This window comes from Tiliqua scincoides, chromosome 5 (assembly GCF_035046505.1).
Source record: "Tiliqua scincoides isolate rTilSci1 chromosome 5, rTilSci1.hap2, whole genome shotgun sequence".
Lineage (NCBI taxonomy): Eukaryota > Metazoa > Chordata > Lepidosauria > Squamata > Scincidae > Tiliqua > Tiliqua scincoides.
Genome location: NC_089825.1, coordinates 58,524,623 through 58,538,547, shown reverse-complemented (window position 1 = coordinate 58,538,547; position 13,925 = coordinate 58,524,623). Strand labels below are relative to the sequence as shown.

At 41.9% G+C, this 13,925-nt stretch overlaps 1 protein-coding gene across 2 annotated transcripts in view; it reads left to right on the top strand.

Moving 5' to 3' along the window:
* VPS41 (VPS41 subunit of HOPS complex) overlaps positions 1 to 13,516 on the top strand; it is a 134,384-nt gene extending 120,868 nt beyond the window's left edge. For both annotated transcript variants that reach the window (XM_066627387.1, XM_066627386.1), the window contains exons 26-29: positions 8,948 to 9,047; positions 9,466 to 9,510; positions 11,119 to 11,198; positions 13,127 to 13,516. In XM_066627387.1, coding sequence (XP_066483484.1) covers positions 8,948 to 9,047; positions 9,466 to 9,510; positions 11,119 to 11,198; positions 13,127 to 13,207 — 306 coding nt within the window. In that variant the 3' untranslated portion in view covers positions 13,208 to 13,516. The remainder of the gene's footprint in view (positions 1 to 8,947; positions 9,048 to 9,465; positions 9,511 to 11,118; positions 11,199 to 13,126) is intronic.
* The last annotated feature ends 409 nt before the right edge of the window (positions 13,517 to 13,925 follow it).

Sequence of the window (13,925 nt, the reverse complement as noted above, 5' to 3'; positions counted from 1 at the left end):
TTTTGGTCCCCTTCCCCCTGGGTAAGCTGAATTTTACCTGTCTCCACCTTGGCTGTACTCCCAACCACTTGGTGTTATCAACAGTCTCCCTTCTGCTCTGGACCTGGCTCTCCTGCCTACTTATTCCTAGACAGACGACTGGATTGGAAAGAGAAGGCAGGGAGAGAAAATAACACTCCTGTGGTTGCCAACCAATTTCAGGATGCTTATTTCCCCCTGTAATGGCCGGCAATCATCTTCCCTGCCTGGCAACCAACTCCTGTGCCTCTCCCAGCCTTTGAGAGCTGTCTGATTTTCCCATGAGAAGCATGAGAAGTTGGACTCAAAACAATGAACCTGAACTGCAGCTGCACCTGCCTGGTGTTTTGAGAATCTGGGTGATAAGGTGTGTTTACCCCAAAGCCCAAGGCTATGTTTATTCATTAAGTTTATCAACTTAGCTGCACCTGCTTGATGGTCCTTCTCCCAAATGATGGAAACATCTCTTGCTTCTATCAGCCTGACCAGTTATCCATTGCATGCAGTGGCGTCGCTAGGGGGGTATGGGGGGTGCAGGCCGCACCGGGTGACGCGCACTGGGGGGTTGACGCGTGCTGGGGGTGTGATGTGCTAAAATTGCGGTGGTTAGGAGTAACCCCATCATATTATATACCGTTAGATGTGGAATTTCAAGTGGAATGCAATGCAAAAAACCTGAGTGAAATATCTCCTTTCCATCAAAAGTTATGGCCAAAAAACTGGAGAACAAAAAATGCATGGAGCCCTATGGAAAGTGAAAGTGAACCGTATCGCGCATTTACTCATGAGTAGGTGAACTTGCCTTAGTTCATCGGAAAGGACAGGATGAGAGGAATCCAATGACACCAGAAAGGTCCTGATCCAATGAATGCAGCCCCCAAAAACACCTGAGAAGGAAGTCCCTCCCTCCAAGCAGATGAATGTATTGAGCCCTATGGAAAGCGAAACTAAGCCTCATGGTTGCATTTACTCAAGAGTAAGCAAATGTGCTTTGGCTGGTGTGGAAGATCAGGTGAAGGTGAGTGCAAGGCTACCAGAATGGTCCTGATCCTATGCACCTGGAGCTAAACAAGTGCTCCAGAAGGCAGCCTCCCCCCCCCCACTAAAAAGGATCAAAACAGAGGCTTCAGCTGATAAGGTGAACCTTTTTGAGACTTGCAAAGCCAGGTGGATCCTGACAGTGATCCGGTTTAAACAGAAGTTCTTAAATTGAACTGGGCACTGGGTAGGGCTGAAAACCTTACTGGTTTTGGAGGGGGGTGTTATTGCAGGCAGGCTACACAGGAATTTCACTTGGTGGAACAGGGCTGGCTTCTGCTTATTTAATTATTGTTTTACTTTAATTATTTCTACTTATTTATTTTAATTTGCCTGATGATGTCACTTTCACCAGGACATCACTTCTGGTGGGTGCTGGACAGATTGTCATTCTAAAAAGTGGGTCCCAGTGCTAAAAGTTTGAGAACTGCTGCAATAAGGTGTTAGTAAGTTGACACCCTGGCGTGTCTGTGTGTGTGTGACACCACTTGTGACCAAAATCACTAAAATCGTAATTTGGAGGAATAATACCATCATGTTATATATCAATCAATGCGTAATTTCATGCAGAATGTGTTCTATCTTTGTTTTATCAAGAGGTACAGCCAAAAAACCAGTGGGGGCAGAGTGATGGTGCATCGCCATGCCCACAACCTGGGGTGTTGCCCCGCCCACTGCATGGGGGTGACGCACTGGCATCCCGCACCAGGTGACATGAACCTTAGTGATGCCACTGACTGCATGTGTCCAATAAGATGCCTCTTAATGACGAGAACCCAATCAATAGTTTATATTTACAGTAATATATATCATCTTGCCATCAGTTTATTTCTTGCTAATTAGCACCAATTTCCCAACCAATCAACTGAAGTAAACACCTAGCCCAGTGATTTTCAACCTTTTTCATCTCATGGCACACTGGCAAAGCACTAAAATGGTCAAGGCACACGATCAGCTTTTTGACAATTGACAAGGCACACTGTGCTGTCAGTGGGGGCTAACATCCCCCAATGGTCCTATTGATAAATGACCCTCTCCCAAATTCCCGCAGCACACCTGGGAACCATTCACGGCACACCAGTGTGCCACGGCACAGTGGTTGAAAATGGCTGGCTAGCCTCTATAATCTTTCAATTAATTTAGCTCGCCCCTCCCAGACTTGGCTTTCCTGCTATATTGTGCAGTTAGTCAGCAGGGGAAGCCAGCTTTATCATTTGAACCCATACAGGTTCTTGTCTGCCCATGCTCTGGAGCTTGAACTAGGAATGTTGTAGTCTGACAGAATGGGAGCTAACCTAGTGAGCTACCTGTGGGTTATGTAACCTCAGGCTGCAGGGTCATCTTCATGCATAGCAAGAAATGGAAATGTGTAACATCAGCTCCTGTAATTAAAATCCAGTAGGAAGCCTTTGGAAGGACTGACCAGGCATGTGATATACATGCTAGGAGTCAGGTGGTCTGCCCTTACCTGTTGAACATAGTAGTGTGTGTCTGCTGTGCTTCAGGCTCATTCTCAAGCTCTGTTTTAACTCCGAGCATGCAGATTTTGTGCTGCCCTGGCTTTGCAACAGATATCCAAGTACAAAGCGCACATATGCTGCCTTATTTACTAAATTCTCACACAAGCGGGAGCCCAGTTCTTTCCCAGTCGATGCTCCTGCACATTCTAAAGGGATAAGTGATAGTTTGTGTACCCTTCGCAACTGGCATGACATATATGTAGTATTAGGGCCCAGTCCTATCCAACTTCTCAGTGCCAATACAACTGTGCCTTTGGGGTGTACACTACATCCTATAGTGGTGGGTTAGTTGTGGAAGCCTCATCAAGGTAAGGGAATATTTGTTGCCTTCTCTCAGAACTGCATTGTGAATGCTTCTGCGCTAGAAAGTTGAATAGGATTGGACCCTTACTTTGTTAATATTGTCCAAAGTAAGAGAAGACTTTTATTAGGACCTGCACACAGCTGCAACCCTCATACAAATTGCTGTGTTCTATTTCAAAATACTGATATAGAAGTTGGCCAAGTGACCACTAGGGGGCAAGTTCTACCTACTTGGCATACATGCTATTACTTATACCTGATGGCTAGAGGTGTTTGAAAACGGTGATTTTTTTTTAATGTGTTGAACTAAAATGCAAAATGTGTTGTGTTTTTATTCACAACTGAATACATGACTCCAGTATTCCTTACTCATTACCTATGGATAGAGGTATTTGAAAAATGTGGTGTTTAGTATTTTTTATTTAATAATCTGCAAAAACAATCCTCTCTACTGATGGCAATATTCGTTCAGGTGACCGTGGAGGCTGTTATGACCTGATGATATGATTCCTTTAGTTCAGGGGTGACAAACATAAGGCCCATGGACTGGATATACCCCCCCCCAAGAAGCAATTTATCCAGACCGTGTTATAATTGAACTCTCCCAGCATAATAATGGGCTCTCTCCTATCTTGAAATTATTAACAAGATGCACATTTTCTCTTCTGTCGTTTGCAACTAATGAGTTGTTCAGTCTTGAAAGACTATGGTATCGCGCTCTGAAAGGTGGTTCTGGAACAGCGTCTAGTGTGGCTGAAAAGGCCAATTCGGGAGTGACAACCCCTTCCACACTGGGAGCAAGTGCAGTCTGTCTCTGGTGTGTCTCCCTGGCTATGGGCCTTCCTTCTTTGCCTCTTTGCCTCAGTCTGTTGGCCAAGTGTCTCTTCAAACTGGGAAAGGCCATGCTGCACAGCCTGCCTCCAAGTGGGCCGCTCAGAGGCCAGTGTTTCCCACCTGTTGAGGTCCACTCCTAAGGCCTTCAGATCCCTCTTGCAGATGTCCTTGTATCACAGCTGTGGTCTACCTGTAGGGTGCTTTCCTTGCACAAGTTCTCCATAGAGGAGATCCTTTGGGATCCGGCCATCATCCATTCTCACGACATGACCAAGCCAACACAGGCGTCTCTATTTCAGCAGTGCATACATGCTAGGGATTCCAGCTTGTTCCAGGACTGTGTTGTTTGGAACTTTGTCCTGCCAGGTGATGCTGAGGATGTGTCGGAGGCAGCGCATATGGAAAGCATTCAGTTTCCTCTCCTGTTGTGAGCGAAGAGTCCATGACTCGCTGCAGTACAGAAGTGTACTCAGGACACAAGCTCTGTAGACCTGGATCTTGGTATGTTCCATCAGCTTCTTGTTGGACCAGACTCTCTTTGTGAGTCTGGAAAACGTGGTAGCTGCTTTACCGATGCGTTTGTTTAGCTCTGTATCAAGAGAAAGAGTGTCGGAGATCGTTGAGCCAAGGTACACAAAGTCATGGACAACCTCCAGTCCATGCGCAGAGATTGTAATGCAGGGAGGTGAGTCCACATCCTGAACCATGACCTGTGTTTTCTTAAGGCTGATCCTCAGTCCAAAATCTTGGCAGGCCTTGCTAAAACGATCCATGAGCTGCTGGAGATCTTTGGCAGAGTGGGTAGTGACAACTGCATCGTTGGCAAAGAGGAAGTCACGCAGACATTTCAGCTGGACTTTGCTCTCAGTCTGGAGAGGTTGAAGAGCTTTCCGTCTCATCTGGTCCGGAGATAGATGCCTTCTGTTGCAGTTCCAAAGGCATGCTTCAGCAGAACAGCGAAGAAAATCCCAAACAAGGTTGGTGCAAGAACACAGCCCTGCTTCACGCCGCTTCGGATGTCAAAGGGGTCTGATGTGGAGCCATCGAAGACAACAGTGCCCTTCATGTCCTTGTGGAAAGATCTGATGATGCTGAGGAGCCTGGGTGGACATCCGATCTTGGGGAGAATCTTGAAGAGGCCGTCCCTGATGACCAGGTCAAAAGCCTTTGTGAGATCTATGAAGGCTATAAAGAGTGGCTGTCATTGTTCCCTGGATTTCTCCTGCAAATGTCTAATAACTAATGAGTATGTGAAAACAAAATGCTTATTTCTGGCCATCATCTGCTTAATGATGTCACTTCTGGCCCTCAGCAGGTGCCATGAATGCTATTCAGCCACTATATGCTTTGGCTCATTCAGAAATTTGGTGATGAGGGCACTGATGAAGTAAAGCATTTCATGCTGTGGAATAGCCATAAAAAAATTAACCTTTTGCACTCAACCTTCAAACTTTTTGCACTGATAGAGGGCATGTTCCATGGCCTACTAAAGACTATTGCCAATAGCACTCATTTACACGCACACATATGTTCCTATATGTGTAGTGTGTGTGCACACGCGCACACACACACATTGAACCACATTGGGGGAATTAGCAGTATTTCTAGCACAAGAAGTCAAATTCAGCAGTGTCTGCCAGTTTTGGGATCATTGGCGTGGGTGAGCAATGCGAACAACATCAGAGTGCCTCTAAAGTAGTCTATTGGGAATCTCGGGACTAAGCTTTTCATAAAAAGATTGAGATTATTGAAGAAATAATAATTTACTTATCTAAAAGTAAAAGTCATGTTTACTTTCAGTTGCTTGCTTAGGAGATCAGTTACAGATCTTTAATTAGTTGTAAATACTTGTGAATAGCTGTTTTTTGACTGCAGGTGTGACTGTAGTTGGAGAAAGTGACTGAATGAAGCTGTGCTAATCTGGGTTTCCTCCCCAATCAGCCAGCAGAAGAACGCAATCTAATGGGAAGCTTTGACTAGGCAGAGGAGAATGAAGACTTTTAGGAGGGAGGAAGAGAGAAGGAGAGATTTCCAATCCTATTCTGCTGGGCAGGTTTTGAGTACAAAGCCCTTCTAAGCAGCAGTGGCTGGACTGCAAGATTCCAGGTTCCAGAGGAGAAAAATGCGACCGAAAGATGCTCCTTTTAGCCAGAAAGGTAGCTACTCCAAGGGTGAGGGAAGCTACCAGAGCCAGAGGGCTCAGCAAGAGGCTTCCTGATTGCAGGAAATATCCAGAGAATTTCCAAAGTCATGACTAAGTCTCATTGAAATTCATTGGACTTCACAGCTGACTTTGTTTCATTGATTTCAGTAGTGCTTAGGGCCACATGACATATTAAAGTAAATGTGTAATGTTTCCTGGTGGGGGTTCTACTTCTAAATAGTGGGGGTGGCACACAAAATGTGGGATGGGGTTTCATACCTTTCCCCACCTGCAGTTTTGTTCCCTATCCCATTGGGTTTCAGTGGATATTTTTGTTCTCGCTAAAAACCATATGTGGGCAGTTGTGGCTGCATTTGGGAACAAAACTACAGTGGGGGCAAGTGCTAAAGCCCCCCTACCCATCCACCCTGCTGTGTTTTCAAGCTTCCCTCTTTCATGCAGCCTTTATAAAGAAAGCTGAAACTCCATTGGACCACATTACTTGTTTAGCCTAACATGTAGTGTGGCCCTTAGTCATGCCCAATGTTCTGTGGATACTACCCAATAAAACTAGTCTTGGCCCTTGTTAAAACACAGAAATAAGTGTTTCTGTGTTTGGTAATCTTTTTACAGTTCTACCAAATCAGAATAGGATAGAATTCTGCTATCAGGCTTTACCTTACAATATTTGGTGTTCTGTGTGGTTGGAACTAAAAACAATGGCAACTGCGGGGCCTGACTCCATAACAAAATGTTACAGGAGAGAAGAGGAGGAACTCTGCATGGACTTGCCATTTTGGGATCCACTCTGTATTTGGCATTCTGTCTAATTTCACCTTAAATGTTGCTTTTGGGTTGGTCTTGTAAAACGTTGCCTTTATAAGCCTGAGCAATTTCACTCATTCATATGTACTCTATAATTTTCCCACTGGTTTTGTATGTGTACATACATATTCAGTTATCTAATTAATCTCTGGGTGGGAAATGTAGGCTGTAGAGCAGACCTTTAATTTTTCCTTGTTCTTGTTACAAGCGTACTGTTTCAGTGATTTTCTAATTATGTTAGAAAATATAACAAAACAAAAGCTTGTGGTAAAACAAGTTTCCTTTTTTAAATATATATGTTAAAAAAATAGAATATACTTACCAATTGGATATTTCTTTGCTGTTACCTTTCAGTTCATTCATTCCATTCAGTTGCTGTATACTATTGGCAGTAATTTGCTAAATAGTGTTCATGTCATCTAATTATACATACCCTCTTGCAGAGTAGCCATACAAATGCAAACATTTTAAGCTGCAGAAATAAAAACGGATTTCATGAGCACTTTTGCCTGTTTGTATTTGTGTGTCTTTTTCCTAAGGGTTAGTGTTTTTTAAGTTCACGTTCTAAAATATGCAGCAGTCATTCAGGTTAGGCAAACTAGAAGTAAGAGAGAGAAGATTTTATGGCACGGTGAAGAACCTGGAAATATCTCAGTGGCCCTGTGGATCAACAAAATGAAATATCCTACTGTCCAGTAAAAGGTCCTCTGGCAATGCCACTCTATAATCTGGTGCCATTATTACATTGAGTAGGAAGAAACTGGTCATTTTTCTGTAGATGTAGAGTTCCAAATCTCTGGAACAATTAAAAAAAATAAAAATATTAGTTGCAATAGACCTGACTTTTAAAAAGTACAGTTTGCTAACCATTACTTCTGCCTAATACTCCTTTAAACTTAGCTTTAATAGAAGTATCATAGTGTTGCCCTTGAACTTGCTCTTTTATGTTACAGTTAATCTCATTTTGCTTAGAGAATTTATGAAGCTACTCTTATTGGAAAAGAAGTATAACAGCCAGCAATTCTCAAAATGAAATCCTGAACCCTTTGAATCAATATTGACTCTGTGTGTGTGTGTGAGTGAGAGAGAGAGAGAGAGAGAGAGAGAGAGAGAGATTATGTATATAAATATATATTTTGTTATGCCATAAATATTTGAGATACACAATTTCATAATTTAAAATGAATTCACAGATTGTTTGATCTGTTTCAGTTGTGGGAGCTATATATTCCCAACCCATAGTAGCCTCTGATCTATTCCAATGGAGAAAGTAGATTAACATTTCTATGAGCATGTTAATTTGCAATCTCTGTTGGAATGAATGACAGAACATCCCATATGACCAGATAAGTACCCATGGATTTGTCTTTTGGTTGCTGTCTATAAGTGTGATTATTGGGAGGACTGTAAACTTATTGGCAAATTAATCAGCTAAACTTCAGTTGATTAATCTGTGAGGGCAATTTTGATCTGTGAAACTGATAAAAGGGAATATTTTAAACATTTTTAAAAGCTACTTTAGTGGTCAGGAAATAAAGTAAAATATTAAAAGATGGTCTTCCATTCTAGCAATGACTGTTCGCTTTTGTTAAATTGCAAGCTACCGCACTTGTTCCAGTGTCTCAAAAGAAGCTTCTTTACTGAGGTTTTAGGAACATGCAGATTTATTTAAATGTCATTGATTAATCAGAAAGCAAATACTGTAGTCATCTGGACAATTAGGTTGATTGTTTTTAAAGACTTCTTTCAGCTGTGATGGTATTCGCTATTCATCCCTTTTCAGGTGGCCCAGGTTACAATGTTCCAAGTTTATTTGTTCTATTTTAATATAGAACAGTTTCTGTGTTCTAGAAATATAAATTTGTTAATGTGGGGAATGCAGAAGAATTTCCAAATTATTATAAGGATGGAATGTGGAAACCTAGCACAACGAAGGAGTCCAAAGGCATTGGGAAAGACTTGAGGCTACTTTAAGGAAATTATCCCATCCCGAGGCAGTAGGAAAGGTCCTCCTCCACACTCCCAGGCAGGGATCACATGCTTCCTGCAAAGAGCATTTTCAGCTTCCAATGTGTCATTTAAATTATTAAATACTACTTTTTGAAGCTCCTCAGTGACGTTTTGCCAGGACAGATTTATTACTAAAGGAAATAGACCCTGGAGAAAATTATTGTTAAATCCATAATGTATCATTCATAATTTTGACTTCTGTGCAAGCTGAGTAAATATTGTCACAGAATGGCATTTTTTTCCCCCTGTATCTTAGATTTTGCTTCGAGAAGGGTGCAAGAAAATTCTTGTTGCTGACTCGCTCTCCTTGTTGAAAAAGATGCACCGGACTCAAATGAGAGGGGTCCTTGTGGATGGTTTGTACAATGCATCTCTGAAAATAACTAAAATGAAAATCCTTTCCAGTAGAAACCTTTTAGCAACTATTAAAGGGCTCCCAAGATGATTTCCAAACCTGTGTTGCATTGAGATATGCTTATAGCTGCAAGTTCAAGTATGGGAACATTTACTCTTTACCAGACATTGCAGTTTTTGCCTACAGTGGTGATACCCATTAGCAAAAGATCTTAATTACCTGTGCAAATGTTTTCTCTAGTTCATGTGGGGATTTTCAAGGTGGCCAATGAATCCTCCTGGTATGGCTGGTGATGAACTTTAATGTGAGGACTTGGGTCTAAAGACTAACGGTGTTCTGTGCCTTCCTGCCAGAGACCAGTCACACAGCATCATCCAAACAATTAGCGTTAACTTCAGCTATTTCTTCTTTCCTTACAGAGGAGAATATCTGTGAATCATGCCTTGCTCCTGTACTGCCTACAGGTAGGATATTTCATAGTAAAAGAAAGAAAATCATTTCAATGAGTCGGTGCCTGGTTTGAAATTGTTTTTGGTGGGTCAGGCCCCACTGAATGGAAGTGGAGAATGAAGTTCAACTCTCGTGTGAGCCCAGCCTCTGCTCTCTCCCTCTCCCCTTTGCTCTCCCTGAAACAAGGATGGGGTTGGTGAGGGATAAACCCTGCTGTGCTGGGGAAAAGGATTGCTCTTGGTTGTCAGGGTCTTAGTCTTCTTTCTTAGTTTGTTTTCCTGGCAAGGATGGGTCTTCCGGGTTGAAATAGAATTGACAATTGAATGGAATGGTCAAAACAGAATTGAACACTGCTCTAGGTTTCCTTTCCTCCTATCACAACAAAAGTTCTGAGGCTCTGCATAGGCTAGCACATGTGTTGTAGTATGAGCTTTCATAGGCAAGCATCAAATCCCTCATATTCAGTAACTATGAGGAATAGTCATGTATGCAGTAGTGGATCGTATCCTAAGCTGGTCCATCTGTACAGGGGGAGGTGGGGAAGAGATATTTTCATTTTCTTGGTGTTTATCAATGGCCATCATTTTTTGCTAAGGATGCTCACAGCATCTGGGCACACAGGTAGCCCAACACAAGAAAAAAGTGTGTTTGGTAACATTGGCATTTTAGTAATGGCAACGTAGGACAGAATGATGTCAAAAGGAAGAGGAATACCGAAAGTGATTTTTGTCTATTATTATTATTATTATTATTATTATTATTATTATTATTATTATTATTATTATTATTATGCTGTTATACAAACCAATGATAAAGCCACACCTGGAGTATTGTGACCAGTTCTGGTCGCCACATATCAAAAAAGGTATAGTGGAAGTAGAAAACAAGAGTGACCAAAATGAACAGAACAGAACAAAGTGACAAAAATGATTCCTGGGATGGTGCACCTCCCTTATGAGGAAAAGCTACTGTATTTGGGGCTGTTCAGTCTAGAAAAAAAGCACCTGAGGAGGGACATGATTGAGACGTGCAAAATTATGCAGGGAGTGGATAGAGGGATGTTCTTTTCCCTCTCACACAACACCAGAACCAGGGGGCAACCACTAAAACTGAGCATCGGGAGAGTTAGAACAGGCAAAAAAAAATATTTCTTTACCCAGCATGTAGTCTGTGGAACTCCTTGCCACAGGATGTGATGATGGCATCTGGCCTAGATGCCTTTAAAAGGGGATTTGACAGATTTCAGATTTGACAGTCCATTACAGGTTACAAGCCACGATGGGTATGTGCAACCTCCTGGTTTTAGAAGTAGGCTACCTCAGAATGCCAGATGCAAGGGAGTGGCACCAGGATGCAGATCTCTTGTTGTCTTATGTGCTCCCTGAGACATCTGGCAGGCCACCGAGAAGTACAAAAAACTGGACTAGATAGGCCCTTGGCCTGATCTAGCAAGGCTCTTTTTATGTTCATAGTATGTGAATGTAGAAAATGTCCTCAAATATACTCTTATTTTGTAAGGTGCTGTATGTTAATAAAAGACCTCTCTTTTTTGGTGCTTTTTATAGCCTTGAGTTCATGTGATTTGATAATACACCATGTATTTTTCTCTCTTCCCTGGCCAGATGCATCTAAATCCTTCAGCATAACAGTGTTTCACTGCAGGCATATGTTCCACAAAGAATGTCTTCCTGTACCTGGCACAGTAAGTTCCCAGCTTAATCTCTGTGAATTCTAAAAATTGCTGTAGTCAAAGACAAAAGGACAAATGAGGTGTATTTGCCATCCACTGAGAAGGGCATGTGTTTATGGAGGATTATAAGATAATTATAGTAATTGTTCCTAACTGGATCTCGGTAGGTGTTTAAAACCATCGTAGCGTGCACATCCAAAATATAACCCTACCACCTTTCAGCACCGCAAGTTGCAAAACTGCTTCCATTAGCAAGAAATGATGTGACTTTCATTCATCCAAGTAGTAAATGGAACTTTGTTAGTAAACGGGAAACATTCAATTTGGGGTTGACAAAAAGCGAGCAAGGTTGTAATAACATTAAGTAAGTTGTAGTTCTGGCATAATCTCTTAACAGAGGAGCTTCTCACATAGTTTTAGTGTTTGTGCAGTCAAGGAGACACTTTCATTGCTTACAATAAAGTCCAAACCTTTGGAAGACGGTTGCACCCAGACGTTTTTCTGTCAAACAGGAAATAGTAGATGACCTGTCAGCAGCACAGTGAATAACCATTTCTTGAGACACAAAAGCCACTTTTTCACCTTTTCTGTTGTGATTTAGGATAAGCAATGTTGTGTAGTCACCTGATATTCCCTTTGCAAAACCTCAGTTGGGTATGCCTTCCTGTTTTTTTTCTCTCACTCACTCACACACTCATTGAATTCACTTGTCAAAAAAGTCAGGTCCATACACTGTAGTGAGGGATTTTTTTAGAACTTTTCTGATTTCTACCAAGTCAGATCATTGGTCTTTCTCAGTCATAAGAAGAGCCCTGCTAGATCAGGCCAAAGGCCATCTAGTCCAGCTTCCTGTATCTCACAGTGGCCCACAAGATGCATCTTGGAGCAGACAAGATATCTGTATCCTATTGCCATTCACTTTTGCACTCAAAGAAAGGCTACCTCTAACACTCAGAGGTTGCATAAAATCGATATTGTCTACACTGACTCTGACACTGAATATTGTCTAAAGTGACTCTCTGAGGCATCAGACGAGAGTATTTTTCAGCCCTACCTAGAGATGCCAGGGATTGGACCTGAAACCTTGTACATATGCAACATGTGCTCTACCCCAGTGGGTTATTGCCTTTCTCCTGTGTATATGCATCAGTGGCATAGATGTGTTCCTGAAAAAGATATATAGGTATGCACCACATAACAATGTTCCAACTAATGACAGTCTTCATATATGGTGGCAGTTCCATAAGACTGTAATGGAGATTTGTTCAGGTTTGTAGCCTAGGAGCAATAGGTTACACCAGATTGTCCCAATAGATGGCGCTGTGCACTAAGAATGTTTGCATGACAAAACAGCCTATCACAGTGTTTCTCACACATTTAGCACAGGGACCCACTTTTTAGAATGAGAATCTGTTGGGACCCACTGGAAGTGATGTCATGACCGGAAATGACATCATCAGGCAGGGAAATTTTTAACAAACCTAGGCTGAAATCCTACCTGCACTTACCCAGGATTAAGTCCCATTTACTATCATTGTTAAAAGCATTTACATAGTAGCTTGTTAAAAGTACAAGTCTGTAACATTTCCCCAAATGCAGTCACATACCATGGTAGCATCAAATATATTAAAAATAAAATATTGAAATGAATGGGGACCCTCTTGAAATTGGCTTGTGACTCACCTAGTGGGTCCTGACCCACAGTTTGAGAAACACTGACCTATCAGGTTCCTCAGAACATATCCCCTGTCATTAATTTTACCTGTAATATTGGTTAGTGACATTTTGCTTTTTATATGCAGTATAATTTTGTTGTAAGTAGGAGTAATTTCTGATAGCACCTTAAAAAAAAAAATCAATCATGATTCCCTGCACTGTTTTCATGCATTTCCTGCCAAATATTCAGCAGAAAACAAATGGTTGTTTTGTTCCATTTTCAGCTGGCTCCAATGCAGTTCTGCAACATCTGCAGCGCTAAACACCGAGGACCAGGAAGTGGCATCCTGGAGATGAAAAAATAACTTTCTCTGGCATGCTGAAAGCTTAGAACCCTATACATGTGACAACTATACCATAGCTCAGAGGCACTGTTAGATGCTCGTTAGGCACTTCGTTTATTTTCAACTTTGACTGAGGATGTGATGAAAGGGATTCTTTTAATCATCCAGCTCATTGATGTTTCCTATACGGATCTGAAGCAACAACATGAAATCACCATACTTGTTATCTGACTCACTACTGCTGCACAGTTCAGATGTTATCATCTTGTATGCTTGGCTTATTCTGTATTGCTTAATTAAAGCATTAAAGCTTGATGGGAAATTGAGAAATGGTATGTTCTCCTAACATGCGGAAGTTTTGCTGTTCAGTTTGAAACTGCATTTCAGAATCTAGCTTAAACAACACACACACTACGCTTAAGCATTCAGGAACATTCTCAAAAGTGAGCTGCCTCGTAGGAAGCTGCCCTATATTTAGGCAGGACATTGGTTCGTCACACTCGATACTGTCAACACTGTCTGATAGGAGCTTCAATACAAACAGATAGCAGGGTTTCAGACCAGATTTTTCTCTGCCATACCTGGAGATGCCATGGATTGAACCTGGGACCTTCTGCATTGAAATCATGGACTGTGTCGCTAAGTTACAGCAAGTCCATGTGGACTTACTCCATCCTGGTGCAGGTCCAAGTTGACCTAGTTGGCACAGTCTTACCACCAGGACAAGAGAACAAATGTT